General features: G+C 50.2%; 1 protein-coding gene across 1 annotated transcript; it reads right to left on the bottom strand.

Annotated features, from left to right (window-relative positions):
- Positions 1 to 6,146: 6,146 nt before the first annotated feature.
- Zfp28 (ZFP28 zinc finger protein) lies at positions 6,147 to 27,339 on the bottom strand. The gene is made up of 7 exons (XM_076838070.2): positions 27,265 to 27,339; positions 20,907 to 21,033; positions 20,667 to 20,747; positions 18,768 to 18,928; positions 18,238 to 18,352; positions 17,876 to 17,971; positions 6,147 to 8,859 (listed from the first exon to the last, which is right to left on the bottom strand). Exons 1-7 carry the CDS (start codon positions 27,271 to 27,273, stop codon positions 7,193 to 7,195), a joined length of 2,256 nt encoding a protein of 751 aa, XP_076694185.2. The 5' UTR covers positions 27,274 to 27,339; the 3' UTR covers positions 6,147 to 7,192.
- Positions 27,340 to 27,958: the final 619 nt, after the last annotated feature.

Consider the following 27,958-nt stretch of genomic DNA (forward strand, 5'->3'; position numbering starts at 1 on the left):
TTAATGAGGTAAGAGCATCACAAAGTTTCTTAATTCACTTGAATGTAGCAGCTGTGCCATACATTTTGGTATGTGCCATAAAAATCCCCCATGACTTTTCATATTTAATGGTATTTTTCCTAAGTGGCATATTTTTAAATGTATTGTGTATATTTTCTGCCATTTGTTTTTTTACATGTTTCTGGTGACTTTCACCATGATGGAGTTCTAAATCATTGCACAAGTCAACTATTCTTTTCCTTTGCAGCTTCTAGGATGACCTGTGAAGATATCCTCTTTCCTGTGTCTTTTCCAGGACTACGCGTCCTACTTGTTGAAGGCGTCCTCTTCCTGTGTGTCTTCTAGGACTACGCGTCCTACCTGGTGAAGGATCCTCTTCCTGTGTGTCTTCTAGGACTACGCGTCCTACCTGGTGAAGGGTCCTCTTCCTGTGTGTCCTCTAGGACTACGCGTCCTACCTGGTGAAGGGTCCTCTTCCTGTGTGTCTTCTAGGACTACGCGTCCTACTTGGTGAAGCGTCCTCTTCCTGTGTGTCTTCTAGGACTACGCGTCCTACTTGGTGAAGCGTCCTCTTCCTGTGTCTTCTAGGACTACGCGTCCTACTTGGTGAAGCGTCCTCTTCATGTGTGTCTTCTAGGACTACGCGTCCTACTTGGTGAAGGGTCCTCTTCCTGTGTGTCTTCTAGGACTACGCGTCCTACTTTGTGAAGGGTCCTCTTCCTGTGTGTCTTCTAGGACTACGCGTCCTACCTGGTGAAGGGTCCTCTTCCTGTGTGTCTTCTAGGACTACGCGTCCTACCTGGTGAAGGGTCCTCTTCCTGTGTGTCTTCTAGGACTACGCGTCCTACCTGGTGAAGGGTCCTCTCCCTGTGTGTCTTCTAGGACTACGTGTCCTACCTGGTGAAGGATCCTCTTCCTGTGTGTCTTCTAGGACTACGCGTCCTACCTGGTGAAGCGTCCTCTTCCTGTGTGTCTTCTAGGACTACGCGTCCTACCTGGTGAAGCGTCCTCTTCGTGTGTGTCTTCTAGGACTACGCGTCCTACCTGGTGAAGGGTCCTCTTCCTGTGTGTCTTCTAGGACTACGCGTCCTACCTGGTGAAGGGTCCTCTTCCTGTGTGTCTTCTAGGACTACGCGTCCTACCTGGTGAAGGGTCCTCTTCCTGTGTGTCTTCTAGGACTACGCGTCCTACCTGGTGAAGGGTCCTCTTCCTGTGTGTCTTCTAGGACTACGCGTCCTACCTGGTGAAGGGTCCTCTTCCTGTGTGTCTTCTAGGACTACGCGTCCTACGGGTCCTCTTCCTGTGTGTCTTCTAGGACTACGCGTCCTACCTGGTGAAGGGTCCTCTTCCTGTGTGTCTTCTAGGACTACACGTCCTACCTGGTGAAGGGTCTTCTTCCTGTGTGTCTTCTAGACTACGCATCCTACCTGGTGAAGGGTCCTCTTCCTGTGTGTCTTCTAGGACTACGCGTCCTACCTGGTGAAGGGTCCTCTCCCTGTGTGTCTTCTAGGACTACGCGTCCTACCTGGTGAAGGGTCCTCTCCCTGTGTGTCTTCTAGGACTACGCGTCCTACCTGGTGAAGGGTCCTCTCCCTGTGTGTCTTCTAGGACTACGCGTCCTACCTGGTGAAGGGTCCTCTCCCTGTGTGTCTTCTAGGACTACGCGTCCTACCTGGTGAAGCGTCCTCTCCCTGTGTGTCTTCTAGGACTACGCGTCCTACCTGGTGAAGCGTCCTCTCCGTGTGTGTCTTCTAGGACTACGCGTCCTACCTGGTGAAGGGTCCTCTTCCTGTGTGTCTTCTAGGACTACGCGTCCCACCTGGTGAAGGTCCTCTTCCTGTGTGTCTTCTAGGACTACGCGTCCCACCTGGTGAAGGGTCCTCTTCCTGTGTGTCTTCTAGGACTACGCGTCCCACCTGGTGAAGGGTCCTCTTCCTGTGTGTCTTCTAGGACTACGCGTCCCACCTGGTGAAGGGTCCTCTTCCTGTGTGTCTTCTAGGACTACGCGTCCTACCTGGTGAAGGGTCCTCTTCCTGTGTGTATTCTAGGACTACGCGTCCTACCTGGTGAAGGGTCCTCTTCCTGTGTGTCTCTAGGACTACGCATCCTACCTGGTGAAGGGTCCTCTTCCTGTGTGTCTTCTAGGACTACACGTCCTACCTGGTGAAGGGTCCTCTTCCTGTGTGTCTTCTAGGACTACGCGTCCTACGGTTCCTCTTCCTGTGTGTCTTCTAGGACTACGCGTCCTACCTGGTGAAGGGTCCTCTTCCTGTGTGTCTTCTAGGACTACACGTCCTACTTGGTGAAGGGTCCTCTTCCTGTGTGTCTTCTAGGACTACGCATCCTACCTGGTGAAGGGTCCTCTTCCTGTGTGTCTTCTAGGACTACACGTCCTACCTGGTGAAGGGTCCTCTTCCTGTGTGTCTTCTAGGACTCTGCATCCTACTGGTGAAGGGTCCTCTTCCTGTGTGTCTTCTAGGACTACGCATCCTACTTGGTGAAGGATCCTCTTCCTGTGTGTCTTCTAGGACTACGCGTCCTACTTGGTGAAGCGTCCTCTTCCTGTGTGTCTTCTAGGACTACACGTCCTACTTGGTGAAGGGTCCTCTTCCTGTGTGTCTTCTAGGACTCTGTGTCCTACTTGGTGAAGGGTCCTCTTCCTGTGTGTCTTCTAGGACTCTGTGTCCTACTTGGTGAAGCGTCCTCTTCGTGTGTGTCTTCCAGGACTACGCGTCCTACTTGGTGAAGGGTCCTCTTCCTGTGTGTCTTCCAGGACTACGCGTCCTACTTGGTGAAGGGTCCTCTTCCTGTGTGTCTTCTAGGACTACGCATCCTACTTGGTGAAGGGTCCTCTTCCTGTGTGTCTTCTAGGACTACGCATCCTACCTGGTGAAGGGTCCTCTTCCTGTGTGTCTTCTAGGACTACGCGTCCTACCTGGTGAAGGGTCCTCTTCCTGTGTGTCTTCTAGGACTACGCGTCCTACCTGGTGAAGGGTCCTCTTCCTGTGTGTCTTCTAGGACTACGCGTCCTACCTGGTGAAGGGTCCTCATCCTTTTGTCTTCTAGGACTCTGCATCCTACTGGTGAAGGGTCCTCTTCCTGTGTGTCTTCTAGGACTACGCGTCCTACTTGGTGAAGGGTCCTCTTCCTGTGTGTCTTCTAGGACTCTGTGTCCTACTTGGTGAAGGGTCCTCTTCCTGTGTGTCTTCTAGGACTCTGTGTCCTACTTGGTGAAGGGTCCTCTTCCTCTGTGTCTTCTAGGACTCTGTGTCCTACTTGGTGAAGCGTCCTCTTCGTGTGTGTCTTCTAGGACTACGCGTCCTACTTGGTGAAGGGTCCTCTTCCTGTGTGTCTTCCAGGACTACGCGTCCTACTTGGTGAAGGGTCCTCTTCCTGTGTGTCTTCTAGGACTACGCGTCCTACTTGGTGAAGGGTCCTCTTCCTGTGTGTCTTCTAGGACTACGCGTCCTACCTGATGAAGGGTCCTCTTCCTGTGTGTCCTCTAGGACTACGCGTCCTACCTGGTGAAGGGTCCTCTTCCTGTGTGTCTTCTAGGACTACGCGTCCCACCTGGTGAAGGGTCCTCTTCCTGTGTGTCTTCTAGGACTACGCGTCCCACCTGGTGAAGGGTCCTCTTCCTGTGTGTCTTCTAGGACTACGCGTCCCACCTGGTGAAGGGTCCTCTTCCTGTGTGTCTTCTAGGACTACGCGTCCTACCTGGTGAAGGGTCCTCTTCCTGTGTGTATTCTAGGACTACGCGTCCTACCTGGTGAAGGGTCCTCTTCCTGTGTGTCTCTAGGACTACGCATCCTACCTGGTGAAGGGTCCTCTTCCTGTGTGTCTTCTAGGACTCTGTGTCCTACTTGGTGAAGGGTCCTCTTCCTGTGTGTCTTCTAGGACTCTGTGTCCTACTTGGTGAAGCGTCCTCTTCGTGTGTGTCTTCTAGGACTCTGTGTCCTACTTGGTGAAGGGTCCTCTTCCTGTGTGTCTTCTAGGACTCTGTGTCCTACTTGGTGAAGGGTCCTCTTCCTGTGTGTCTTCTAGGACTCTGTGTCCTACTTGGTGAAGGGTCCTCTTCCTGTGTGTCTTCTAGGACTACGCGTCCTACTTGGTGAAGCGTCCTCTTCGTGTGTGTCTTCTAGGACTACGCGTCCTACCTGGTGAAGGGTCCTCTTCCTGTGTGTCTTCTAGGACTCTGTGTCCTATTTGGTGAAGCGTCCTCTTCGTGTGTGTCTTCTAGGACCATGCGTCCTACTTGGTGAAGCGTCCTCTTCCTGTGTGTCTTCTAGGACTACACGTCCTACTTGGTGAAGGGTCCTCTTCCTGTGTGTCTTCTAGGACTCTGTGTCCTACTTGGTGAAGGGTCCTCTTCCTGTGTGTCTTCTAGGACTCTGTGTCCTACTTGGTGAAGCGTCCTCTTCCTGTGTGTCTTTTAGGACTACGCGTCCTATTTGGTGAAGCGTCCTCTTCCTGTGTGTCTTCTAGGACTACAGGTCCTACTTGGTGAAGGGTCCTCTTCCTGTGTGTCTTCTAGGACTACACGTCCTACTTGGTGAAGGGTCCTCTTCCTGTGTGTCTTCCAGGACTACGCGTCCTACCTGGTGAAGGGTCCTCTTCCTGTGTGTCTCTAGGACTACGCGTCCTACTTGGTGAAGGGTCCTCTTCCTGTGTGTCTTCCAGGACTGTGTGTCCTACTTGGTGAAGGTCCTCTTCCTGTGTCTTCCAGGACTGTGTGTCCTACTTGGTAAAGGGTTCTCTTCCTGTGTCTTCCCAGACTGTTTTTCTACATGGTGAAGGCTCCTCTTCCTGTGTGTCTTCCAGGACTGTGTGTCCTACTTGGTAAAGGGTTCTCTTCCTGTGTCTTCCCGGACTGTTGTTCTACATGGTGAAGGGTCCTCTTCCTGTGTCTTCCAGGACTGCGTGTCCTACATGGTGAAGGGTTCTCTTCTTGTGTGCCTTCTAGATCTTTATGCCCTACTTGGTGAAGGTGTGCATTTCCTTTTGCTTCCTCCTACATATGATTCTATATGAGAGATGTTAAGTACTACTGCCTCACATTTATCTTAAGGAGTACGCCTTCTTGGGGAAGGCATCTTCTGTCTCCCTGTGACAATGATCTTACAGAGATCTAACTATAACTCTTTCACATTTATCTTAAAGACTGTATGTCCTACATACATGTATGCCTTTCATGTATGCCCTTTCATGTATGCCTCTGACACAGAGTTTTATGGCAGCATCACCTACCAAATCTCATATGTGAAGAAAACTATTTCAGCCAATATCAACATACCAGTGTCACATACTAAATTTCATACGCAAAGAAAACTCTTTTAAATATATCTTGGTTTTTCTTGCCTAGTTGTACTTCCTTGTGTTATTTTAGGACAACCATCAACAATCATTATAGTAAACATATCTACTGGAATTCCATTTGGGATATATAATTTACAATCATTTAAATAGAATTGAATATTTCATCTATTTTTCCTTTTTATTGACATGTTCTATTTTTCATTATCATTTAATAATTCATCTCTTCATAAACTGTTTTATAGTCAGTCTTTAAATTTCTGATGTAAGAGTTATATTACCTTACAAAATTTGATGATTTTGTAAATTTTCCTCCACTCCAGAGCAGCAGTCAGTAAACGTTCTATAAAAGAATGGTCAATGTGGTGGGCGTGGTGCTGCATGTCTGTGATCCCAGCAACTTGGGAGGCTATGACAGAAGGATCACAGGTTTGAGGCTAGCCTGGGCAACTTATCAAGGCCCTGTCTCAAAAAGACTGGGGATGCAGCTCATTGCTAAAGTGCCCTGGGTTCAATCCCCCCGACAAAAAACAAAACAAAACAAAAAAAACAGTAACTATCATCAGTGTTGCAGCTACTCAACGTCTGCCTCTGTTGTAAAAGCAGCCAGAGAAAGTAGGTGAACAAATGAGTATGGTCACTGTTCAGTAAGTCTGTTTACACAGGATTTTGCCCATGAGCCAAAGATTCCTCAGCAATCTGTACAGCAGGGATCACCAAATTTTTCTGCAAATGTTCACGCAGCAGATTTCTTAGGGTCTGCAAACCAGATGGTCTTTGTTAGGGCTACTCAACTATGCTGTTGTAACAACGTGTAAATGAACGAGGGTGGCTATGTGCAAACACGACTTTATTTACAGACGCTGAAATTTAACATAATGATCATGTTGAAAACATTTTCATTTTGAACTACTTATGAATATGTTTTAAAATTTTAGATCATGGGCAATACAAAAATCACCAGTGAGACCTTGGGCACAAGTCATGGATTGCTGACTCTTGCTACTAGATTGGTTTATCCAGAGTTAATGGTACCTTAAATGTTTAACAGAGTTCATTCACAAACCAAGTGACTTTAAATAGATGAAATCCTGCCGACTTTCTCATACTTGAGTAATGCATTAATAGTTTTAACTCTGAATATCAATCTTGCATTTTCTATTTAATTCATTTGTTCCAAATGGCCTATTCATTCATGTTCTCTACACTATCAGACTGTTGTCAAACATAAACTTGGATTTTGTCACCAAAAAGCTCAGATCACCTTACATTCGTGTAGATCAAAGGGAATGTCACAAAACTTCTCAGCAAATTTTAAAGGAAAACAGGCAAATTTCATTAGCTACCTGCAGAGCTCCACTCCTGACCCACGATCGGCTTCTCCCTTCATCCCACTGCATCATTTTTACGAGATGACTACCATAACTTTTTCCTATTCTTTTTTCCCTCTCTCTGGGGAAAAAAACCAGGGCCTCACGCCTGCTGGGGAAGGACTCGACCACTGAGCTATACATCCCCAGCCCCTACAGTCACATTTCAATGTCCAGGGCCACCCTCAACAACTTAGTGAAAACCTACCAAAAACTAAGAAAGGTTGTAGATGCGCTCAGTGGTAAAGCACCCTGGGTTCAATCTTCATTACCACAAGAAAAGAAAAGGAGCAAGTTTACTGAATGCTTGGCATGGACCAGCACTGTGCAGCACATCTTATGCATTAATCATTGAGAGGATCGCAATACAAGCTTTATACAAATGAATTAATTATATTTTCACTTAAAAATCAGTCTGACTGTGAAGAATGAACTTATAAGGGACAAAAACAAAGGGCAGACAGATGAGTTTTGAAGTGAAATGACGCAGCTGAAATGATATCCTGAGACTACGGCGATGGCAGTGAGGACGGACTCCAGAGGAATCTGGGGAAGAGGTCCACAGGACTGGTCGTGGAGGACTCTGCAGAGTGGCCCCGCGGAGGGTGGGCACAGTGTGCCGTGGGCCTGAAGCCTCTCCTGCTCTTCCTGCAGCCATAGGGCCTCTCTCCAGAGTGAACTCTCTTGTGCTGGTTCAAGTGCCCGATTTGGATGAAGGTTTTCCTGCACTCCTTGCACTCGTAGGGTTTCTTCCCAGAGTGAATCCTCTGATGGACGCTGAGGGACTGCCGGTGGCTGAAAGCCTTGCCGCACGCGCTGCACTCGTAAGGCTTCTCCCCAGTGTGACTTCTGCGGTGACAAATGAGGGAGGACTTGGTCTTGAAGGCCTTGCCACACTCCAGGCACTCGTAAGGCCTCTGGCCAGTGTGGAGCCTCTGGTGCTGGGTGCAGGAGGAGTTGTCCCCAAAGGCCTTCCCGCACTCCACGCACTTGTAGGGCTTCTCCCCGGTGTGCACGCGCTGGTGCTGCGCCAGGTGGGTGGTCTGGCTGAAGGCCTTGCCGCACTCCTTGCACTCGTAGGGCCGCTCCCCCGTGTGGGTCTTCTGGTGCTGCGCCAGGTGGGCCTTCTGGGTGAAGGCCTTGCCGCACACCTGGCACTCGTAGGGCTTCTCCCCCGTGTGGATCCTCTGGTGAGTGGCGAGCTGGGAGCTGATGCTGAAGGACTTCCCGCACTCGCCACATTCGAAGGGCTTCTCTCCAGTGTGGATGCGCAGGTGACTGGCCAGGTGGATGTTCTGCCTAAAGGCTTTCCCACATTCTTTGCACTTGAAAGGCTTCTCCCCAGAATGCACTCTCTGATGCTGTGTGAGGGACGCATGATGGCTGAAGGCTTTTCTGCAGACGTCACACTCGTACGGCTTTTCTCCAGTATGGATCCTCTGGTGCACAGTGAGGGAAGAGCCATACCTGAAGGACTTGTGACACACGTCACATGTGTAGGGCTTCTCTCCGGTGTGGATCCTCCTGTGCTGGTTCAGCCCTATATGATCACTGAAGGCCTTCCCGCAGTCGGCGCAGTCGAAGGGCTTCTCCCCGGTGTGGTAGTACCTCCAGTGGCGGATGAGGGACGTGTTCTGTATGAAGGCCTTCCCACACTCGGTGCACTCATAGGGCCTCCTGCCCGTGTGACACCGCTGGTGTCGTGCAAAGGAGGAACCGTCACTGAAAGCCTTCCCACACTCGCTACACTTATAGGGCTTCTCTCCAGTATGAATTCTCTGATGAACAGTAAGGGATGAGCTCTGAGTAAAAGTTTTCTTACATTCATTACATTTGAACAGTTTTTTTCCTGCATAGAATCCTGCTTGTTTTATTACCACTGAAGTTTTCTGAAAACCTTTACCTGACTCACAACTATGGACTCTCTCTTCTGAACTATTCAAGTGGAACCATCTTCTAGGTTTGTTATACAAATGCTCTCTCTCCTTTGGGGGGGCTTGGTCATGAGTGACTGTCTCGTGATGTGCCAGCTTTCCTTCACACACACACTCAGAAGCCCAATTCTCTCTGAAAGTGGAACCCTCAAGTTTGGAACTTGAAGTTCTGTCTATTACTCCATCAGCACGTAAGTCCTGTTTTGGAAATAATTCTTGGGTCTCATGAACAGATTGCTGGCCTGAAATAAATCAAGAAAACAATTATTCTTTCTCAAGTGCAAGAAAAGAGAACTCAGGTAAAAGGAAAATTGGTGAACTAATTCACTAATTGGCGAACGAAACACAAATTCTGCAGCTCTAAAGCCATTACATTTAGACATGCAGTCTGCAAATATGTGACACTCCAGACTGAAGTCACACAGGACCGGAGGCAGTTCAGAACAGTTAAGTACGCCTGAGCCAGTCGCACGGCAAAGAGGCCGTGAGGCTGTGATGTTCCTGCCTTGATCTCCCTCTCAGTCGCAACTGTCTACCTGCTTTGGACGCCACGTAGTGGTCATTCAGCGTCACACTACACATCACTAATGTGTCCAAAGGAGCATGCAAAAGCACACAAAAGACCCTTATTCTACGGCGATCATTAGGATTATTTGTAAGTCCAGTTATTTCTCTGTAAGTAGAAAATGTGTCTTTATTAGCCTTATTTTATTCAGTGTATTTGGACACAGACACATTTTCAATGGAGTGCTCAAACTCAGCCGTCACTGCACGCTTTTGTGCGTCTCTACAAGCCAGGAGAAAAAGAAAGGAAGGAGAAACCTCACGTCCCTGGTCGTTTCTTAATGGTGCTTGCAATGCCACTTTTTTATAAGAAACTTTTTTCCAGATTTGTTGAGGTATAGTTGACAAATGTCATACTTAAGACATGTGGTGTGTTCTGACACACCCGTACGCTATGGCATGACTGCCACAGCAGTCAACAAGCACGCGTCACCTCACGCACTTACTGAGTGTGTGCGTGAACGCTCCAGACCGTCTTCCTGGTGACTCTCCCGCGTCCCTCGTCACTCATCACAGTCACCACCCACACATCCGTCGGGCCTCGGGGATGGCTCCCAGTGCACTGCAGTCTGCACACCTGGACCGACACCTCCCGCTTCCCCGGCCCCGTCCCTGGCAGTCGGTCACTCTCAGCTCCTCTCCCGAGTCTGATCCCTCCTCCTGTTTTGAACACGGTCCTTCCTCTTGGTTCCTCGCTTCTTTCTGTGCTGGAGTGTGTCTCATGAGACCCCACTTATTCCTGCTTCTGTCACCTGCACTTCAGTGTGACCGATGTCAGGTGCCTTTTGCCTGTCTAGCTGGCGCATGGATCTCATGTTGGAACTGATCTTTCTCCTCCTCTCAGTACTGCATGTTGAACCAAAGGACATTCGACCAAGAGGCACCGTCTCCAGCCCCTTGTTTTATTCATTCACTTCTGGACACTGGTGACTGGACCCAGGGGTGTGACCAGTGAGCTACATCCCCAGCCCTTTTTATCTGGAGACAGGGTCTTGCTAAGTTGACGAGGCTGGCCTCAAAACTGAAACCCCCTCAGGCTCCTGGGTCACTGGGATCACAGGCATGCCCTGCACCTGACTCTTTTATCTATTTCTCTTTTTGCATGTGACATTCAGTTTTCCAAAAACTATATATTGGAAACATTGTACTTCAGCTTCTGTATATTCTTGGCCTCTGTCAAAGGCTGGTCGACCTTATAGGCATGGGTCTATTTCTGGGGTCTCTCTTTGCTCCTTTGGTCTATGTGCCTTATATGGTTTAATTCCAAAACCATGCCATTTTGACTATCATAGCTTTGTAACAGAATTTAAAATCAGGAAATAGGATGCCTTCAGCCTTATCTTTTAGGTACTTGGGGTCTTTGGGGGTTCCATATGAATTTTCAGTTGCTTTTCCTTTTTTAGTAAAATGCCTTTGGAGTTTGGATTAGGCCAACTTGAGTCTAAGAGCACCTTGAACCCGGGGACATGGGCAGCCCCATCCGGCCAGCCTAGGCCTGGGGTGGCTTTCCCGTGCACAGCACCGTCGTCAAGCCCCCTCACTGGTGGTTCACAGTTTTCAGCTACACACCTTTCACCTCTTGGCCTGAATTTGTCCCCAAGTGTTCCACTTCCCTTTTTGGTCACTATTGTAAGTGGTGTTCTCTTGCATTCTTCTTCAGAGAGTTCACTGTCTGTCTATAGGACTGTCACTATTTTCCACGTCGGTTGTATATCCTGCTTCTTTTGCTCAGCTTGGGTCTGGCCGGCTTCTGTCGTGTGCGGGGACCTTAAGAGTTTCCTACGTACAGGAGCATGTCATCTGCGACGGAGACACGAACTTCTTTAAACTCACAGCCATGTGCTCCTTTTCTTGACTAACAGTCTGGTTGGTCGTCCAGTGCCATGTGAAGTGAGAGGGGCAGCCTAGTCTTGTTCCTGGCCTTCAGGGACAAGTGTCCCACTCCTGCACTGACGACAGTGTAAGCTGTGGGTTGTCACAACAGCTTTAATTTTGTTGAGGTAGACCTCATTTGTTGAGAGTTTTTATGAAAGAATATTGATTTTGTCAAATGCTTTTCTTGCATCTATTGAGATGTTAATTTCTTTTTGAAAAGACTGTTTTATAGTAATACAAATACTAATATTTAATTACACTATTGAGCAAGCACATTCTTGGGGAAGAAAGAGTATGCCTGACATCTTTTCACTAAGTCACCCAGCAGTACAAGAATTTTGGGAAAGCATAATTATTTCCCCCCTAAAAAATATAGATGAAATTGTCTTGAGGGAACTGATACAGAGCATCAAATGTTTGGAAAAAGAAGTTCTCAGAAAATGGAAAAGAAAAAGACTTCTTCCTCATGTTGAATGACTTCAAGTTCTCTGCCTCAGATCAGGACAGAACAGATGCTGCCTTCCCCACTCCACTGAGCACTGCCCTGGGTGCTGCAGTCAGATGGGCGAGAAAAAGAAGGCATCCAAGTGAGAAAGGAAGAAGTGGAACACTTCTGTCCCCAGCTCCATGTGTACAGGATCCTAAGGAATCCATGAAGAAGCATTCAGCTAATGAATCTGGGGAAACTGCGGAAGAGTGAATTCAGAAAAAAAGATAAATACACAAAAATCAGTTCTATTTCTATATACTCAAGAATTCAAAAAGGAAATTATAAAAACAATTTCATGAAAAATGCCATTTAAAAAATCAAATACTGAGAAGTAAATTTTGCTAAGGAAGTGTAAAATTATGTGTTGAAAACTACAAAATGTTGCTGGATGAAATCAAAGAAAACCTAAATAGATATCACACATTCATGGTAAGAAGATCAACAAAGGTAAAATTTAACAGTCCCTAAAGTAATCGAGAGATCCAGTGCAATCCCTAGCAAAATGCCAATCCTCTTTGTGCACATGTGGGAAAGCTAACCCTAAAATTCAAGTAGAGTTGCAAGGGCCCTTAATAGCCAAAATCAACCTTGGAAGAGAACAGAGTGAAGGAGTACAATTCCTGACCTCAGAGCCTACTACAGGGTGGGCTGTGACTCAGTGGTACAGTGCGCCCCTCGCCTGCGTGGGGCACTGGGTTCAACCCTTCGCACCATGTAAATAAGTAAAGGTACAGTCCCCCTACAGCCTTGACCACCACCACCACCAGCACCTGATGCAGAGCGAGGTGTCCAAGCCAGTGAGGTACTGGCCCAATGACAGACACAGATCCACGGAACAGAACTGAGACCTCAGAAGTGCACCCATACAACCAAGTCAACTGGTTTCCTAATAGAATTATAATTATTATTCTAACTATTTTTCTTTATTCCATTTCATCATGGAAAGAACACTTAAAATTGACCTTCTGAGAAAAATTTCAGGTGTGCAGGATACTCGTGGTCACTGTAAGTGAAATGCTGTATGAAGCAGATCTCTAGTACCTATATTCATCTTGCTTCTTTATGCTCCACTTGAATCTGATGCCCATTCATCGTAACTCCTCATTTCTGCCTGGCCCCAGCCACCACCAATTACCATTCTACTCTCGGATCTTGTTAACTGGACTATTCAAGTGCCATGTCTCTGGGCAAGCACTCTCATGTCCTCGCAGCCAGCCGTGCTGTCACCCCTGCAGGGTGTCCTTCCTGTGGAAACAGAGTGTCTCATTGTGGGCATTCACCACGTTTCCTTGCTCCTCTCCGGATGGACGCGTGCGTGTTCTCCACACGTTGGCATATGAGTGGTGCTGCAGTGTGGATTCACGTAAGAGGACTACTGTCTCTTTGAGATCCTGACTTCAGTCCTTTTGGACAGACACCCAGAAGTCAGCTGGAGGAGTCCGACGTGCTCCTGTTTTTGATATCACGAGGAATCTCCCTACAGTTCCCCACTACACCATCCTGCAGTCCCTCCAGAGTGTTCAGGGTCCCACCATCTCTTTACCTAACAGCCCAACGTCCGGGTCTTGATACGGCGCTGGTCCTGGTCAGCGTCTCCCTGAGGGACTGTGAGCATTTTTCATGTACTTGCCGTACACTTCATGCCTTCTCTGGAGTCAAGTGATTTTCAGGGGTCCTGAGACCCACCCCTGGGGAAGAACGAGTTGAGGGCTGGGCTGTGGCTCAGCGGTCCAGCGCTTGCCCGGAGTTCAGGCTCCAGCATGGAAGAAAGGGAGGGAGGGAGGGAGGGAGGGAGGGAAATGGAGAAGAGGAGCGGGAACAGGACTAAAGATCTTTACCTCACACCCAATACAAATACTGACGCAACACGGGCCGAATCCTACTCTAATAGTCAAACCACACAGATCGTACAAGATCTCTAGGACCCATGATTGGTGATGGTTTCTTATGCAACATCAAAATAAGCAACAAAAGAATGAGTAAACTGGACCTTAACAATATTAGAAACTTCTGTACATCAAAACATACAACAAAGGCTGGGGATGTGGCTCAGTGGTAGAGTGTCTGCCTGGCATGAACGAGGCCCTGGGCTCAATCCCCAGTACCACCGCATGCACACACACACACACAAAACAAACAAACAAAAAAAACTATAAGATGCTGGTGCAGTGGCACAATCTGTAATTCCTACACACTGGGAGGCTGAGAAAGGAGGACTGCAAGTTCAAATCTAGTCTCAGCAACAAAAGTGAAACTCTGTCTCAAAATAAAAATTTGAAAAGTGAGGGGGGTGGCTGGGATGTAGCTCAGTGGTAGAGCACCTCTGGGTTCAATCTCCACTAACAACAACAACAACACTATCAAGAGTGAAAGAGAGCCAGATGTAATGGTGCATGCCTATAATCCCAGCAGCTCAGGAGGCTGAGGCAGGAGGATCACAAGTTCAAAGTCACCCTAAGCAACTTAGCAAGACCCATCTCAAAACACAAAAAGGGCTAGGAATGTGGCTCAGTGGTTAAGCACATCTGGGTTCAATCTCCAGTACCGAGAGAGAGAGAGAGAGAGAGAGAGAGAGAGAGAGAGAAGTAGTACAAAAAATATTCCACAAAATAGGAAAACATATTTTTAACTCATAGGTATCATAAAGGTCTAGTTGGGCATGGCAGCACATGCTTATAATCCCAGAGATTCAGGAGGCTGAGGCAGGAGGATTGCAAGTTCAAGGCCAGCCTTAGTAATGTAGTGAGACTTTAAATGATTTAGAAAGACCCTGTCTTAAAATAAAAAATGAAAAGGGCTCGGGTTGCAAGGAGCAAGGCACACACCTGTAATCCCAGCAGCTCAGGAGGCTGAAGCAGGAGGAGCACAAGTTCAAAGCCAGCCTCAGCAACTTAGTGAGGCCCTAAGCAACTCAGTGAGACCCTGTCTCCAAATAAATTACAAAAAAAAAAAAAAAAGGTGGGGATGTGGCTCAGTGATCAAGTGTGATCAAGTGTCCCTGCCTTCAATCCTAAGTAGAAAAAAAAAAAAAAAAAGGCTGGGGCCATAGCTCAGTAATAGAGCATCATGGGTTAAATAACCAACACTTAAAGCAAAAAAGAATCGAAAGCAGGTGCTTAAATAAAAACATAATGTCCAAATGTCCAAATCACCACTAGTCATAGCAGCCAAAAGGTAGACACAGCCCCAGTGCCCACCAGTGAGCTGACCGACAGATGTGGCAGAGCCACAAGGTGCAGTGTTGTTCAGCCGAAAAACGAATGCTGCTTGGCACACGCTGTACCCCAGGAAAGCCCCCCGACACAGAGGCTGCATGGTACAGGTTCCTGTATGTGAAGTACTCAGAACAGAGAACCCCTGGACAGACAGACAGTGGTCACCACGGACTGGGGAAGGAGGAATGGTAATGACTACCTAGTGAACAGGAAGTTTTCTTCTAGAGCAATCTTTAAAACCTCTGGAATTAGACAGTGGTTTTGTTGTAAAATACTGTGAATGTACATAAGGCCACCCAACCGTGTGCGCTAGGATAGCCACATAGTCATGTGTACTTTTCCATGATAAAAACAGGTAAATAAAACAGAACAGCAGCCCACACAGCAAAAGAGAGGACAAAGAGAAAGGTCAGCAGGGAGAAGGAGGGGCAGGAAGCAGAGGGTGGGCAGGTGTCCCAGCAGGGAAGCCTGACGGTGGGGACAGGCCGCAGACGCGACCACCAGACCACACAGACCACCAGACCACACAGCCTGCCTGCCGGAGCTGCCTGCTCCTGAGCACGGGTCGTCCCCGCACTGAGTACAGAGAAGAACTCTAAGGGCAGGAAACGCAAACAGAAACAGCCTGCAACAGACAGACCCTGCCTGAGATGATCTCCAGAAAGAGGCACTCTCCTGTGTCCAGCAGTGTCTGTGAGGCCCATGGACCTTAAAGAGGTATTCTGACATATAAGCAGACCTAAACGGTCAGACGTCTTCAACAGTAAGTGCAATGGTAGTGGATGTCCATGGGCTGTACTACTGGACAACCATTATCATATATATATAATATTTAGCTGTCAACGGACACTTATCTTATTTATTTATATGTGGTGCTGAGAACTGGACCCAGGCCTCGCACATGCCAGGCAAGGGCTCTACACTGAGCCAGCCCAGCCTTTGTCTTACTTCTTATCTTTGATGGGGTTCTTTTTTTGTTGTCTTTTCTCTTTGGAACTGAAGCTCAATCCAGGGCTTTGCTGATGAGTTCCATCTTGGCCCAAAGGGGTGTTTGTTTTTTTACCTTATTATTGTTTTTTTTCTAAACAACCATTGAAAAAGGAAGCACAACTATGTGTATAAGTTTATAAAGACAAAAACAGAGAAACCATAATAGAAAACATATAAAAATTCAGGGCTATGGTTGTGGCTCAGTGGTAGAGCACTTGTTTAGCATGTGTGAAGCACTGGTTTGATCCTCAGCACCACATAAATAAATAAAATAAAGGTATTGTGTCCATCTAAGCTAAAAAATATTTAAATAAAAAATGCATATAAAAATTTAAACATTTTATATGTTCTAACTGAAAAAGATCTATTAAAATTAAGACTTTTAAAAAAAAAACTTTTTTTGCAGTTGAAGATGGATAGCATGCATTTATTTTATTTGCTTTATTTTTATGTGGTGCTAAGGATAGAACCCAGTGCTTCCTAGGTGCTAGGCAAACGCTCTCCACTGAACTACAGCCTCAGCCCAAAATTAAAATTCTTATTACCATTTGTCAAAAATAGTTTGAGACAATATGTCCATGAATTTGCATGTTTATACATAAAAAATACCAGGACTGTGAAGAAAACATCTCAGGCAAACAGCAAAGTGCAGGTAAACATGGAAAAGAAAACAGAGGAAGAGGGAAACAAAACTTAGGGGCAGCACCAAATCTTTCACGATAAGATGATAACTTTAATGGGCTGGGGATGTGGCTCAAGCGGTAGCGCGCTGGCCTGGCATGCGTGTGGCCGGGGTTCGATCCTCAGCACCACATACAAACAAAGATGTTGTGCCCACCGAAAACTGAAAAATAAATATTAAAAAAAATCTCTCTCTCTTTCTCTCTCTCACTCTCTCTTTAAAAAAAAAAAAAAGATGATGATTTTAAGTTATATAATCTTTCACCAAATAATAAGCAAGAGTTGGCAACTAAATAGCCAAGATTTTGAGGATGCTTTTTTTTTCCTGAACTGGGGACTGAGCCCAGGGGAGCTCTACCACTGAGCTACATTACAGACTTTTTTATTTTTTATTTTGAGACAAGGCCTTGCGATGTTGCTGAGACTGGCCTTGAACTTGTGATCCTCCTGCCCCAGCCTCGAGTTTCTGGGATTACAGGCGTGTGCAAGATTACCACATCTGGCTTCAGGATGCAATTAAATCCACACTCCCAGTCCCTGACAACCTCACTAAAACAAAACACTGAGTGCCCAGGAGGCAGTCTTGTCCAGGGGTACAGCAATTGCTGGCTGTGCATAAAGAAACCATTGTAGCATCCCTTTAATAACTGAGAAACCTAACGCAAGCAGTGGGCGTCCACGTCCACGGTGAACCTAGGGTACCCATCACTGTGTGAAAAGGAGCGCAACCACCATGTGAGAGGTCTAGACTCCTGCTACCCTCCTGTGGGGTGGGTCACGGGTGCCACTCCTTCTCCAGTAGGCAACATGGTTACATGTTCTACAAACCGTCAGCTTGACAGGGATTTCTTGCGCTTCACCCGCTGCCCCTGCCTTCTGGCACACGACTTCTGCCCGCCGTCCTGAGACACAGGGGCCTCTCAGGCCCAGGCAGGCTCTCCCGGCTCTGCTCCTGCGGGTCTCCAGGTCTGTGGCGTCGTCCTGCTGGAGTGACCCTTCCCTCAGCCTACACACTCACACAGGCCTCAGCCTGAGCGTCCACCTGCCTCCCTCCAGTCGCCTGCCTGTGCTGGGCAGAGGGGCCCACTGGCACACCTGCAGATGGTGCTTCTCACAGGAAGGGGTGCGTGATGGACAAACGGGCCCTTCGGCCACAGAGGAGTAAACCTGAAAGACGCTCAAGAGCACGTACAGGTCAGGAAAAGTCACTCAAAGCTGAGAGGTTGACACAGGTGCCACTGGCCGAGAGGAAGAGGGCACTGTGGGAGATGAGCTGTTAGGAGGAGCAAAGGTGGCGGGCATCCTTCTGGTCCAGGACTGACTCCCTCCCGGATCTGGAGGGCTTGGTAAAGCTTCTACAAGCTCCTGCTGAGGACCCGCACTCTGTTGTGACAGCTCAACTCTCACCTGCAGGGACTTCCCCACACCAATGTCCACACTCACCTGAGAACAGGCCTGCAGCCAGCTCTCTGTGCACCCTCCAGGGCTCCTCCTCTTGCTCCAGGAAACAGACCACGTCTGGCTTAGAAACGCCCCGACCTGCGTGAGGGGCAAGAGATGGGGTGGTCACACTGTGGCCCTCTAAACTCAGGCTCTTGTTCCCTGGTGAGGATGGGAGTGGTCAGGAGGAGGTGCCATCAAGACGACCCCTGGAGCAGAAGGACCGCGCCAACCTTCCCCTGCATGGAGGCCAGAGGCACACGGCGCAGCCAGGGCCGGACCCCGGGTGGCACCTCAGAAGACCCTCCCCTGTGCGTGCAGTGGGGCTCTGCAGACAGACCTGGTCTGGAGAGGGAGGTCCTTACCCACAGACTCCCGGTCACTCTGCTCCTCCCACAGCACATCCTTACAGAAACTCCTCTGAGCTGGCTCTGGCTGCCGGGAGAAGTCCACGGCCATGCTGGTGACGGTCACCAAGCCCTGGAAAGGTGTGAACAGGCTCCTGATCAGGTCACACCTGCAAGCTTGCGTGGCCCCAGTGGGGTGGCCATGGCCACCCACGGATCGGCACAGTCTGTACCAAGAAGCGTGACCTTGGTCACTCAGCGTGGGGCTGAGTCGTCTCAGTCGCACCGTGACGGCCTTGTTAAGTCGAGGTGCTGGGTGAGAGCAGGAGAGAGGCCCAGGGCTGCTCCCAGAGTGCTCGCGTCCTCTCCAGCCACCCCCAGCCTGCTGGCTTCACCTCGTCCAAGCCACCCCCTTTTCTGAAGTGCAGCGAGGGGACAGTGTGTCCACAGGAGTACTGCCCTCAGATGGAAGCCTCTCCCAGCGCTGCTCATAAAGGCTGTCTCGGGAAGGGTGTTTTCTCTTGCCCGAAGTTTACCTCATGACTTACCAGCTGTGTCTCAAGTAGAGCATCAGATCCCCAGTTCTCCCCTAAAATAGAGTCCTCTAGGCAACAGCCCCCGGGCCCCGCTGCTGCTGCCGCCAGGGCTCGTCCTTCCTCACGTGGGCGATCGGGAAGGGACTCCTGGGTCTTCTGCACAGCCTTCGCTTCTGAAAGATAGGAAACCCATCTCTCCTCCATTATGTGTTAGCATGAAGAAAGCGTCCAAGCCCAACAGCTGAATCAAGATCCTCAAAAGAGCACGTCATGGGCTGGGCTGGGCTCAGTGGCACAGCGCTGGCCTTGCACGTGTGAGGCACTGGGTTCATCCTCTGCACCACATAAACATAAACAATAAGGATATTGTGTCCATCTATGACTGAAAACATTTTTTAAAAAGCCTGTTGGGCTGGGGATGTGGCTCAGTTGGTGGAGTGCTTGCCCTGCATGCACAAGGCCCTGAGTTCAATCCCCAGCACCACACACACACAAAAAATGCATGTCATTTTGGAAGCTTTTAAAAATGACTACGAACGTGCTTAACTTTGTGAGGTCACAGTAAAAAAGGGTGCAATATGAGCCTTCCCACCCACAGGCTGAAGAAGTAGTGCTCGCTGCGTTATCCATAGAAGCCTGGAAACGGAGCTGAGAGTGGAGAGATGCGAGTCCTCAGCAGGGCACGGCTCAGCAGGGCGCTGGCCCCACAAGCCTGAGGCCAGTTCCACCCAGTGGCACAACTGAGAGAGGAGGTTCCAGTCTGAACGTGGCTCACCCAGACAACCAGGAGGCAGACGCCATGAAAGGAGACTGCTCCGGCTTCCTCCATCTGACGAAAGCCCACCTCTAGCTCCCCCCGCCTCCCTTTGGCCCCAAGGCTGGTTCCTAAGAGAGCAGCTCCAGCCTCACGACCAGGAGAGGCGCCTGCCAGGAAGACCAGCTCGTCTCCTGCACAGTCCACGCAGGGGACTTGGTGAGACGCCAGGACGGAGAACTCACAGGCATGTCCCTCTGGCTCTCGGGGCGGCGGCCCACTGGGGCCTCGTAGGGTACAGGGCCAGCGACCTGTGCCTTCCTTCAACACAACTCTGCCTTTGAAGTAAGATTTGAGCAGAGATCTACGAGAGTCTCAGTGCCTTCAAAACTATTGCCATTTCCTATTATAATAGAGCCTCCAAAAGAAATCTACGTCCCAAGCTGTGTCCACTCGATCAACTGCTGCTGCAGGAGGGACGTCCAACCAGCCACTCAGGCGTCTTCTGAGAGCCAACTACCTAGCTGCGCACTGCCCGTCTGCACTGAGAAGCCCCCTGGACCCCAGGCCCATCCCGACGACCCTCTCTCCTGCCCGACGCTCTGTCAAGCTCCAGTGTCACTCGAGCAGCCCTGGCTCAGCCCTGGGGCTCTCTTCCTCTCCAGTCCTGCTGTCCCTTGCCACGAGCAGACCCCAGCTGCTGCTCCCTTCAGGGGTGTACAGAGGCACCTCCCCCGGGAGCCGGTCACTCTTCAACGTCTGCCCTCCTTGTGCCACCCAGCATCTGAGAGCACCAGCTGACCAAACCCTAACCAACACCAAGTCCAGTAACAGACCACGCTAGCATCAGCCAGCGCTGGGCTGGGGCTCGTGGTGACGCTGCCTGGTCTGGTCCTCAGCAGCACACAAAAATAAACACCATCGAGCCATGCTGTCCACCTGTGACTACAAAACGGGTTTTAAAAAGGATCAGCCCCAAAAGATTTTTTTCAAACCACAGGTGATTCCACACGTCTGGAAGACACAGGAGAGGAGGCCCTGGAGCGGGTGGCTGTCTGATGGAGAAGGGAGGTGGACTGACGCGTGGCCGCAAGGACTGTCCGAGGGACAGTGTGCAGGCAGCGAGTCAGGCCGCAGCCTGCCCGCCCCACACTCACCTGGGCACCTTCTCCTCACCGTCCAGGGGGCTCTTCCTTGTTCCAGGGAGGAGATCACGTGGGGCTTAGAAGCACAGAGTCCTGGAGGGGTAAGAACAGGCATGTCACACCCACCGTGGGCCTGTCCACACAGGGGCGCAGCTCCCGGCTCCGAGGCCAGGACTGGGCGCTCCTCAGTCGCAACAGTGGGCGGGTTGGGAGGGGCGAGTGGGAGGGAGGACGGAGGGAGCGGGCCCTTACCCAGCGACGCCAGGCTCCGGTAGTTCTCCAGCATCACCCTCCTGTACAGGCCCCTCTGCGTGGGGCTCAGCCACTCCCACTCCTCTGGGGAAAAAGCTACAGCCACGTCCCCAAAGGTCACCAGGCCCTGAAAGACACAACCCGGTCGTGCTCACCGGCGTTCCCAGGTGAGCTGTGTCCCGGGCACTATGCAGACATCCTCGCCCCGAGCCGGAGAGCAGCAGACACGCTGTCAGGGAGGAAGTCACCGAGGTGGTCCGAACGCCAGCGCCCGCAGCCTGAGCTTGCAGAGTGAGGCAGGAGACTTCTGGGATTTACGTCTCCCCCCCCCCCCCCGTGTGTCCAGGCCAGACCGCCTGTCCTTGTTGTAGTTGCTGGTGGACCTTTACTTTATTCATTTATTTATATGCAGTGCTGAGATCGAGCCCAGTGCCTCACACATGCCAGGAAGGCCCAGCACTGAGCGCAGCCCCAGCCCAGCTGCCTCTCCTTTCAACACACTTTGTGCGCGTCCTCTAATCACCTAGAAAGACTGGATGCTTCAAGGAAGGACTGAAGTCTGTCCTCCACGTACACAGTAGTGTGGAGCCTTTTTTTTTTTTTTTTTTTTAGTAAAAGACCGATGCTTGGTGATCTGAAGGCTGGTGGTTGTTGGACAGCGGCCTCCTTGCTTGCTTTCTCTCCTGGTGCAGGGGTGGGAAGCCTGGAGCACACGGAAGCACGTGCTCCCTCGCAGAGCCACATCCTGGCCTGGACAGCCGGCTTCCCACCTCAGCCTCCACAGACAAGAAGAAACATGGAGACGCCCCTGCCTTGGAGTCTGCAGCTTTGTGGGGTGGCAGGAGGCGCCCCCATATTTGCCATCAGTTCCAAACAGTACGTAATCGGGCTAAATTGTTCCATATACAACAGATAGGAGGGCATTTCTCACACTGGGGACATGCAAGTGGCCTGGGGTAGCACAAGCATGGGGAAAGATAGAGTCGACTGCCAGGAAAAAAAAGAATAGGGAGAGAAACCTGGAGACAGACCTGGGGAGATCAGCATGGCTACGGCCCAAACTGAGCTCTGAGGATTTCTACTGTGCTTTGTTACTAGATGTTCTTAAGACAAAATTTAACACTATTTTTTTTAACTCTATTTTTTTCTAAAATAAAAATGAGCATATAAGGATGCAAACCTCTGGGACTGGGTGTGGCTCAGTGGTAGAGCACTCACCTAGCATGTGTGAGGCCTGGGTTCAGTCCCCAGCATGGCAAAATAAGTAAACAGAGGTAAAGCCTGCTCTGACCCACACCCTCCTGCTCTGACCCACACCCTCCTGGATTCGCCTACAGCCGCACACACGCCACCAGATTCTAACGTGTGCCCTCAAACTCTAACCCCTGGAGTATGGCTGGCCGTCGGAATGGCAACATAGCATCCATGTGACCGCAGGGCAGGCTTCGCGCCTCACCTGCGAGGCCAGGCAGAGCACGGCCTCACCGCCCGCTGCTGCCTCGCACCCCGTGCTATCCCCAGCCTAATAAAGTCAATAAGCCCCACACTCCAAGCCGTCTGACCTGTCTCCAGCCGGCCACCCCAGTCCCCATCCAGCTTTGCCCTCCCCTCAGATGAGCCAAACCACCCGGGCTGGGAAGCCCACCGAGGTTACACCTGGTGTAACCAGTGGGGGCTGCGCCCACTGCCTCTCCCCGCTGCTGGCTGAGCATGCGTGCTGGGTGCTCTCTACCCCGCTCCCTGTTGGCACTGCCCTCTTCCCTCTGGGACCTGAGTGACCCACGATTTGGGGCCCCTCACTGTGCACACTTGCCCAGCTCGGACCACACCTAAGCACACAGAGATCCCAACACTGAACACCTGGACCTAAAGGTCGCACTGTGCTACCAGGAACCAAAGTCCTGAGAGGCTTGGCATCTGATGAACAAGACCCAACCATGACTTCAGAGCCTGGGGCACTTTACTGAAGAGTGCAGAGGTGAGTCGTGAGGACCTGTGGGGAAATCTCCCAGGGGCCTGCCCGGCAGCACCTAGAGAGGGCCAAGGATGCACCAACACGCCTGCCTGAGCCATCGAAGCTACACACATGCTGCTCGGCCCTCAGCAACAACCGTGCCGGCTGCAGGATCTGGGCACAAAAGCACACCAACTGATTTTTGGGAGGATGCATATTTTTTTGGTGGGGGAGAAGGTACCAGGGATTGAAGTCAGGGGCACTTTGCCACTGAGCCCCAATCCCAACACTATTTTTTTTTATTTAGAGACAGGGTCTCACTGAGTTGCTTAGTGCCTCGCCCTTGAGGAGGCTGGCTCAGCCTCCCAAACTGCAGGGATTACAGACATGCACACTGTGCCTGGCAAGAGGCTTATCTGGATGGGAAGAAACACCGCTGGTTTCCTGTTGACCGTGTCCTCTATCACTACCTGCACTTTGCACCAGCAGATGTCACATGCCGCCACTCAGGCAGTGGGAACCCACAGGCATGCTGATGCACCTCAGCATCCCAGACGTCCCAGTGCACATGGGGCACTGGAGCTGTGTTCCAGAACAGACACAATTAGGCACTCAAACAGTGCTGCGCCTGGGCAGGGAGACAGGCTCCCACAATCTAGCCCAAGACTCCAGCTGCATACTCCTGCCTGCTCTGTCTCACACAGACTGTCTTCATATTTTCAAATATGAAAATATTTTTCAAGTATACCTCTGTATATAGAGCAAGTTATTTTTATGATATCTTTTAAAAATCTTTACATTTTTATAAATTTGTTGATACCAAAGTAAAATGATGCCCACTCTTCTATCATTTTTTTTTAATATTTATTTATTTATTTTAGTTATCAGCGGGCACAACATCTTTTTTTGTATGTGGTGCTGAGGATTGAACCCGGGCCGCACGCATGCCAGGCAAGCGCGCTACCGCTTGGGCCAAATCCCCAGCCCTCTTCTATCATTTTTACTACCTTGTCACTGTCAAGAAACCTGGAGTCTAGTGACTCCTAAAGAGAAGTAAACAAGTTCAAGTACTTTCTTAAACTGGGAACAATCTTTTTGGTTTTGATATGTTTCTTAACAAGAAATGTCTCCTGCCAGGGAAAGTGGTACACTCCTATAAGCCCAGCACCTTGGGAGGCTGAGGCAGGAGGATCCCAAGTTTGAGGCCAGCCTCAGCAACTTAGGGGGGCCCTATCTCAAAATAAAAAATAAAAAAGGGCTGGGGATGTAGCTCAATGGTTAAGTGCCTCCTGGGTTCAATTCCTGGAACAAAAAAAAAAAAAAAAAGAAGAAGAAAAGAAAAAGTCCCCTTCTCCATCTCTCTAACCTGTGTTCTGAGGGACCCAACATTAATCATGTGCACATCCTTCTAAGACATTTTCTCAGTCAAGGACTTTTGTTAGCAAATGCCTGTGGCTATCAATAGCAGCTGAGGACCCTCCTTACATTCCAGAAACAATTCTTCACCCTCATATATTAGCTTATTTTATCCCACAACTGCTTTCCTCACACAAGAGAAAATAAGGAGCTGAAACTCGCCCTGGATCTGTGTCTGTTGGCTGCAGAGCTGGGATGCAGCTCGGCAGTCTGACGCCATCCTCCATGCTGGACATCAGAGGCCCACAGAGTTTCTCTGCAAAGACCTGGAGAAAACAAAATTAGGCTTTCTGAGCCACTGGGCCTCTGCCACGACCACTCGGCTCCGCCTCGGCAGCACAGGTGGCCCAGGCAGCAGGACGTGAACAGGCATGCCCTGCTCCAGGAACCTTGCTCAGGGACACCAAATCCAACTGCATGTGACCTCCACATGTCCTCAAATACTGTTCTCCCTTTCCTTTCTTTCAATAATTGAAATATGTAAAAACTATTTGCAGCTCATGAGCCAAATAAAAAGAGGTGATGGGCCAGATTTAGCCAGAGGCCATAGTTCCCAACGTTCTTTGTACATTGTGTACATTTTTAAAAAGCATGCCACCTGCAAGGCTTACCTGTAAACTTCTAAAACTGCCATGACATCATGAGGCTGCTGCCAGCTGACACCAGCAAGTTCGTCCAATGTGCTCAGCACTAATGAGGCAACAGAGGCAGTCCTTAAGAGAACCACGGAAGCAGCCTTTCATCTTCCTCACGGAAAGAGGAAGAAAATGGGACCCAGTGATTGAATGTCAGCCCTGACACTCGACCCAGGCAGCCTGGCTCCATAACCCATGCTTTAAGCGCCATGCTTCTCTGCCTCCATTAAAATGCTTAACTCCTGCCGGGCGCTGTGGTGCACACCTGTAGTCCCAGCAACTTGGGAGGCTGAGGCAGGAGGATCGTGAGTTCAAAGCCAGCCTCAGCAATTTAGCAAGGCCCTAGCAACTTAACAAGACCCTATCTCAAAATAAAAAATAAAAAGGGCTGGGGATGTGGTGGCTCAGTGATTAAATGGCCCTGGATTCAATCCCTGGTACAACAACAACAAAAACACCTCAACTCTAACAGCAACAGAAATAGTAAACACACACTCCTCCTCTCCATGAAACAAGATGCACTAGAAGTAGCACGTCCTCTCACAGAGAAAGACAGACTTTCTCTGATAGCTAGATCAGCCTGCTTGATTCCAGGTACAAACACCCGCTGAAAGGCCCAAGTCCTGCTCTAGTCCTGTGCTGCAGCACACACAGGCAGACCTCCATCCAAACGGGCTTCACGTGCCTCACCACACCACCGAGGACACGTTAGCTGAACCTGGTGCAGCCTCAGATTCAGTCATTTAACTCTTCCTTAATACACACGTGAAAACATGAATTCAGCCCCCCAAACAGCAACTCTCTCCTTACAGAAAAAATGCTTTCTGTTGAAATTTTACAGAGAAAAGTGAATTAAAAATGTTATAGGAAAAAAGTATCAAAAAGTGTTGTTGTTTTGCTCAATTAAATGAAGTTAGATTTTAAAAGCATGTAGAAACAAATATTTGGTGATTACTTTTCTGGGTGGTTACTTTTTTGGAGCACCAATTCTAGTTTTTGACATTCTACTGCTGTTGTCTCCACATAAAATTTTAAAAGTACCATGTTTTCACCTAAGTTTGGGAAACCTTAGTCCATAGAGAAAGGAAAACTTCTGGGAATGTTCCCAATAAAATAATAAGAGATGACACAATTATCAAGTGTAAGAATAATTATTCTAGCCAGATAAGGTGGCACACGCCTGTAATCCCAGCAACTTGGGAGGTTGAGGCAGGAGGATTGCAAGTTCAAGGTCAGCCTCTAAACACTATACTAAATAGCAAAACATTGGTCACAAGAGAACTGAATATATTTACACATCTATCTAACAAATATTTTCTGTATCAGGCACTAGGGCAAAACTGCTCTGAATCTCTGCCTATGAAGTATGGCAATAGGGTAGGAGAAGATAAGATATTAAGTAAAATAGTATGTTGAAAGTGCTGAATTTTAAAATAAATAAATAAAGCAAGGAAGAGGAATTTGAAGAATTGTGGTGGGTGGCTCTTAGATGTTAGAAGGTATGATCAGGAAAACAAGAAGGTGATTTTTCAGAAAGAGTGGTGGTGAGGTGAAGCAGCAGATATCAAGGATAACAAGAAGCCAATTGGGGGCCTGTCAGTCATAGTAGGGATTTTGGCCCTTCTTTAGGGAAACCATTGGAGGATTTCAAGCAAAGAATGACAAGAGCTTTGTTTGAACAGGGCTACCAGCTGCTGCATTGGGCAGAAGCAGGAGGTCACAGGGGCCAAGAAAAAACCTGACAGCGGGGGTTAGAACCTGGTGTGCAGACCCTTGCTTGCCTCCCTGACGTCCTGTCAACAGGCTGTGAGCCCCTTGAGAGGAAGGAATGGGGCTTAGCCAGCTGGACGTGGTGGCACAGGCCTGTAATTCCAGCGACTTGGGAGGCTGAGGCAGGAGGTGTGCCAAGTTCGAGGCCAGCCCCAATTTAACCAGGTCCTGGGTGAAACCCTGTCTCAAAATTTAAAAAAAAAGGGGGGGGGGGGCTGAGGATACTGCTCAGTGGTAAATCGCCTGAGTTCATGCCCAGGTCCAGAAAATCAAAGAAAGAAAAAAGAAATGGCATTTAGGGGACTGGCATTGAATGGGCACAAACAAACCAGGCACAGCACAAGGGGCCACCTGTTTCCCCAAGGAGCACACTTCCACTCCTGGAGACCACCTCTGACAAAAACGGCACAGGGGAGAGGGGTTGGAGCCCCTCATCAACGAAGACTGAACACTGGCCGGGGTGCAGAGGAAGCAGGCGGGAGGCGCTGGGCAGCGGTCAGCAGCACCCAGGACAGATCTCCCAACCAGGAACTTCACGGAAAAGAAACCTCAGTGAGTAGGAGGCAGAGGACCGCCAACTCACCTGCGCCATGGCTCTCTGTCCAGCTCCCCGCCCCGCCACCTCCCGCTTGCGGTTCCTCTCCCGGAGCGGCGCAGTGTCCCCGGAAAGCAGAGCTGCAGAGGAGAAAGAAGAGACGCGCCTGCAGCACGCTCCCCACCACCCGGGCGCCCCTTCCGCAGAAGCGGGGAGGGCGCTCTGGAAGGCGCAGGGGGACCCTGCTACCGCGGGGCACCGACCCGGGCCGCGACAGCCGCGCGACCCGCAGGGCACGGCCGGGGAGCGCGGGCCGGCGACCTCCGCCCCAAACCCCAGCGCCGCCGGCCCCACCCTACCCTCGCCCCCGAGGACGCGCTGTCACCGTGCGCCCGCCGCCGCGCTCACCTCCCCGCACGGGCGCCCAGGACACCGCTCCTCGCCGGGCCTCGGGGACGAGGCGGCCCCGCGATCGCGGCCTTCTCCGCGCGGCGCAGGCCGGGGCCGCTGGCGCCGCCGCTGTCCGGCCCCGGCCCGCCCGGGGCTTGGTGCGCGGACCGCCTCGCCTCGAGAGGGCGCGGGCGCCCGCCGCCCCACGCATGTCACCGGACGCGCGCACCCGCGCCCTCGGGCGGCCCCGCGACACGCCCCCGGCCACACCCGCGCTCCCGCCCCGGACCCGCCCGGTTGCCCGACGCTGGCGCGCACTCAGCCGGAAGTGGGCGTGGCCACGCAGCGCCCG

Source organism: Callospermophilus lateralis, chromosome 18, assembly GCF_048772815.1.
Source record: "Callospermophilus lateralis isolate mCalLat2 chromosome 18, mCalLat2.hap1, whole genome shotgun sequence".
Classification (NCBI taxonomy): Eukaryota; Metazoa; Chordata; class Mammalia; order Rodentia; family Sciuridae; genus Callospermophilus; species Callospermophilus lateralis.

Coding starts and splice junctions, on each gene's coding strand:
- Zfp28 (XM_076838070.2), bottom strand. Junction 20,748..20,906: donor CCGGAGCCTGGCGTCGCTGG/GTAAGGGCCCGC, acceptor TTACCCCTCCAG/GACTCTGTGCTTCTAAGCCC. Junction 8,860..17,875: donor GGCTGCAGGCCTGTTCTCAG/GTGAGTGTGGAC, acceptor GATTTATTTCAG/GCCAGCAATCTGTTCATGAG.